Source organism: Drosophila innubila, assembly GCF_004354385.1.
Source record: "Drosophila innubila isolate TH190305 chromosome Y unlocalized genomic scaffold, UK_Dinn_1.0 360_Y_Y, whole genome shotgun sequence".
Taxonomy (NCBI): Eukaryota; Metazoa; Arthropoda; class Insecta; order Diptera; family Drosophilidae; genus Drosophila; species Drosophila innubila.
Window position 1 is genome coordinate 1 of NW_022995405.1, and position 4,417 is coordinate 4,417.

General features: G+C 37.3%; 1 protein-coding gene across 1 annotated transcript; it reads left to right on the forward strand.

Annotated features, from left to right (window-relative positions):
* Positions 1 to 782: 782 nt before the first annotated feature.
* Positions 783 to 4,048, forward strand: LOC117793182 (dynein heavy chain 5, axonemal-like; the record flags this gene model as incomplete). The annotated part of the gene is made up of 3 exons (XM_034633473.1): positions 783 to 2,214; positions 2,267 to 3,651; positions 3,714 to 4,048. Coding segments are annotated over exons 1-3 (3,102 nt in total), but the record flags the coding sequence as incomplete, so codon positions are not given.
* Positions 4,049 to 4,417: the final 369 nt, after the last annotated feature.

The following is a 4,417-nucleotide window of genomic DNA, read 5'->3' on the forward strand; positions in this document are numbered from 1 at the left end:
GGCTAAGAGAGTGTCAGATCGTATAGCTGATATGGAAGAGCCTTTACTTCGGGAACTTAATGAAGGGATTTCAATATTTGTTCAAGAATTTGATGAGTTCAATAGAAATTTTGAGGCTAATGGTCCAATGGTTGAAGGAATTTCTGCAAAAGAGGCTAGCGAACGCGTTTTTCTGTTTCAAAATCGATTTGATGACCTTTGGCGTAAGTTCGAAATGTACAATAGCGGTGAAAAGTTATTTGGTTTACCGATAACTGATTACCCGTTGCTACATCAACGGAAAAGGGAATTTAATTATCTTAACCGACTTTACTCGCTATATATACAAGTGCTCAAGGCCATAACAGACTACTACGAAATGCCTTGGGCTGAAGTAGATATTGAAAACATTAGTGCAGAGCTGGCGGACTTTCAATTACGATGCAGAAAGCTTCCAAAAGGAATGCAGTCTTGGCCAGCATTTATAGACTTGAAGACAAAAATTGACGATTTTAATGAGACATGTCCATTACTTGAATTAATGACAAATAAAGCAATGAAAGAACGTCACTGGGTCCGATTAAATGCGCTTTTTAAAACTAGCTTCGATCCAACTGATCCAAAATTTACCCTTGGAAAACTATTGGATGCACCAATTTTAAAATATAAGGAGGATGTTGAAGACATTTGTGTAGGAGCTGGCAAAGAGTTAGATATAGAAGCTAAGCTTAAGCAAATCATTGCTGACTGGGCTTTATTAAGCTTACAACTAGGTCAGTTTAGAAACCGTGGGGAATTGGTTCTTAAGGGTGCCGAAACTTTGGCTCTTATAGCCTCAGTCGAGGATAGCTTAATGATAATGAATTCATTAAGCTCAAATCGATACAACGCCCCATTTAAAAAAGATATTCAGCTTTGGCTTTGGAAACTCGTTAGTACTGGTGATATTTTGGAAAAATGGCTAATGGTTCAAAATCTCTGGATATACTTAGAGGCTGTCTTTGTGGGCGGTGATATATCAAAGCAGCTCCCAATGGAAGCAAAACGTTTTGTGAATATTGACAAGAGTTACGTTAAAATAATGATGCGAGCACGAGAAATACCAAACGCTGTGGAGTGTTGTACAGGAGATGAGTCACTAGCCGTCAATCTTAATTGGTTATTTGATCAGCTAGAAACGTGTCAGAAAAGTCTAACAGGCTACTTAGAATCAAAGCGATTGTTATTTCCTCGTTTCTTTTTTGTATCAGATCCAGTACTCTTGGAGATACTGGGCCAAGCGTCTGATCCAACTTCGATACAACCGCACTTATTAAGCATATTCGATGCAATCGCCACCGTAGACTTTCAGGAAAAGGCAAGTGATATAATTGATGGCATGAATTCTTCAAATCATGAAAAAGTTAAATTTGAAAATACAGTACAGTGTATTGGTAGCGTTGAGCTTTGGCTAGGTCGATTGCTTAAAGAAATGCAAGATACATTGAGAACTATTCTTGCTGGAATGGCATTAAGTCTAAATGACCCTGAGTTTAATTTTGCAGAGGAATTTCCGTCATATTGTGGACAAGCAGGTGTCATTGGCGTGCAGCTTCTCTGGACCAAAGATTCAGAGTACGCCTTGCGGAAGTGTCGGTCGGATAAGACAATAATGAAGCGAACAAATAATAAATTTCTAGTTTTGCTAAACTTTTTTATAGACTTGACTGTTAAGGATCTAACTTCACTGGATCGTATACGTTTTGAGACAATGGTAACCATTCATGTCCATCAGCGCGATATATTTGATGACTTGTGTAGTCAGCGCATAAAATCTGCAGGCGATTTTGAATGGCAAAAGCAAGCACGATTTTATTTTAATGAAGACAACGATGACATAATTGTGGGCATCACTGATGTAAATTTTATTTATCAAAATGAATACCTCGGCGTTACAGAACGCTTAGCTATTACTCCTTTGACTGATCGTTGCTATATAACTCTTGCGCAAGCTGTTGGCATGTGCATGGGTGGAGCTCCAGCTGGTCCCGCAGGAACGGGGAAAACAGAAACTACAAAGGATATGGGACGCGCATTGGGAAAACTAGTTGTTGTATTTAACTGTTCTGACCAAATGGATTTTCGAGGTTTAGGCCGAATTTATAAAGGACTGGCTCAGTCTGGTTCTTGGGGGTGCTTCGATGAGTTTAACCGTATTGAGTTACCTGTATTGTCTGTCGCAGCACAACAAATATAGTAAGTTTAATAAAGTGCTTAAATTTTTATAACAATTACGATCTTCTTTCAGTATTGTGTTGACGGCTCGAAAAGAGAAACGATCATCCTTTATTTTCCTGGATGGTGATGATGTGACACTTAACCCAGAGTTTGGAATATTTATAACAATGAATCCTGGGTATGCTGGACGTCAGGAGTTGCCGGAAAATCTTAAAATCATGTTTCGAACTGTAGCCATGATGGTACCTGATCGGCAAATTATCATTCGGGTTAAAATGGCTAGCTGTGGTTTTAAGGAAAACGTATTACTTTCTAGAAAAATGTTTACTCTTTATAAATTATGCGAAGAACAGCTATCAAAACAGGTTCATTATGACTTTGGTCTGAGAAATATTCTTTCTGTATTACGAACTCTTGGGTCCCAAAAACGATCAAACCCGAGTGATACGGAGGAAACTATAGTAATGCGGGTCCTACGCGATATGAATGTCTCAAAGCTTATTGATGAAGATGAAGGCCTTTTTGTATCGCTAGTTGATGATATGTTCCCAGGAATAAAGCTGACCACTAATGTTTATAAAGAGTTACAGAGATCAATCTTAAAAGTTTGCGAAGAATTGGGTTTTGTAAATAACCCCGAGTGGAATTTGAAGGTGGTTCAATTATATGAAACATCACTGGTGCGACATGGCCTAATGCTTATGGGTCCTACTGGATCAGGAAAAACTAGTTGCACCATCTGCATGCTTCGTTGCTTTACCAAAATGGGACGACTACATAAAGAAATGAGAATGAACCCTAAGGCTATAACAGCGCCACAAATGTTTGGAAGATTGGATGTAGCCACAAATGACTGGACTGATGGAATTTTTTCAACATTATGGCGCCGTTCATTAAAAATTCCTCATCATCAAAACTGCTGGATAGTACTGGATGGTCCAGTCGATGCTGTGTGGATCGAAAATTTAAACTCAGTTCTGGATGACAACAAAACACTTACTTTGGCGAATGGAGACCGAATTAAAATGGCCGAAAACTCTAAGCTTGTTTTTGAGCCAGATAATGTTGACAATGCATCGCCCGCAACCGTTAGTCGTGTAGGTATGGTGTTTACAAGCTCTTCCGTTTTGAGTTGGAAAGTCTATATGGAAGCGTGGTTAATGAAGCACGGTGACGATAGAGAAATATATACACGATGTTATCATTCAATATATGATGATGCACATACTTTTTTGCAAACTAGGCTTGCAGCTAAAATGAAAATATTAGAGGCTCTTTATATTCGGCAAATGTTAGACATAATGGATGGCCTTTTGATTGAAATTTTATCCCGTAGTGAAAGAACACTTGAGCGCATATTCCTTTTTTCCCTAATGTGGTCATTAGGGGCAGTATTAGAACTTTCAGAACGTGAAAAGTTTGAAGAGTTTCTTGTCAAACATCCTTCAAAAATGCGTAAGTAATTTATGTTATAATTTTGATGGTTCTCAACTAAGTAACGAGAAATATTTTTATAGTTTGGCCGAAGCGTGGAGCGACAGAAACAATTTTTGAATACTATGTGGATGATAATGGAAGTTGGCAACATTGGAATTCTCGTGTAGATGTATTTAATTTTCCAGAGGATGAGATTCCTGAGTTCGCATCAATTTTGGTACCTAATGTAGATAATGTACGTACAGCATTTCTGATACATAATAGTGCAAAACAGCTCAAGCAGGTTTTGCTTATTGGAGAGCAGGGTACCGCTAAAACAGTAATGATAACGGCCTATATGAGTCGTTATGATCCTGAAGAGCATCTTTCCAAGTCCATTAACTTTTCATCCGCAACTACGCCTAATATGTTTCAAGTAAGTATCGATTTATTGCCAACAATTTATTTTATTTTGCCATTGCTATTCACATTTTATAACTTATTTCATATAACAGCTATTTGTATGCTTCAAAATGGTTTTTAATGCATTATGTTATACTCATACATTTATTTGTTTAGTGTCAACTAAGAGCTGTTAGTTGAGCTAAAAAAAATTATGAAAATATCTTCATATTTATTTTTCCTATCATTAGCTCTACTGTTTTTCAATCCAACTGTAATTTCATATCATTAGCACTACTATTTTTAATGCTATTAAATTTTCAGACCATTAGCACTACTATTCATACCCGTTACTTAAAAAATAAGTAAAAGGGTATATTGTGTTCGTTGGAATGTATGTAAC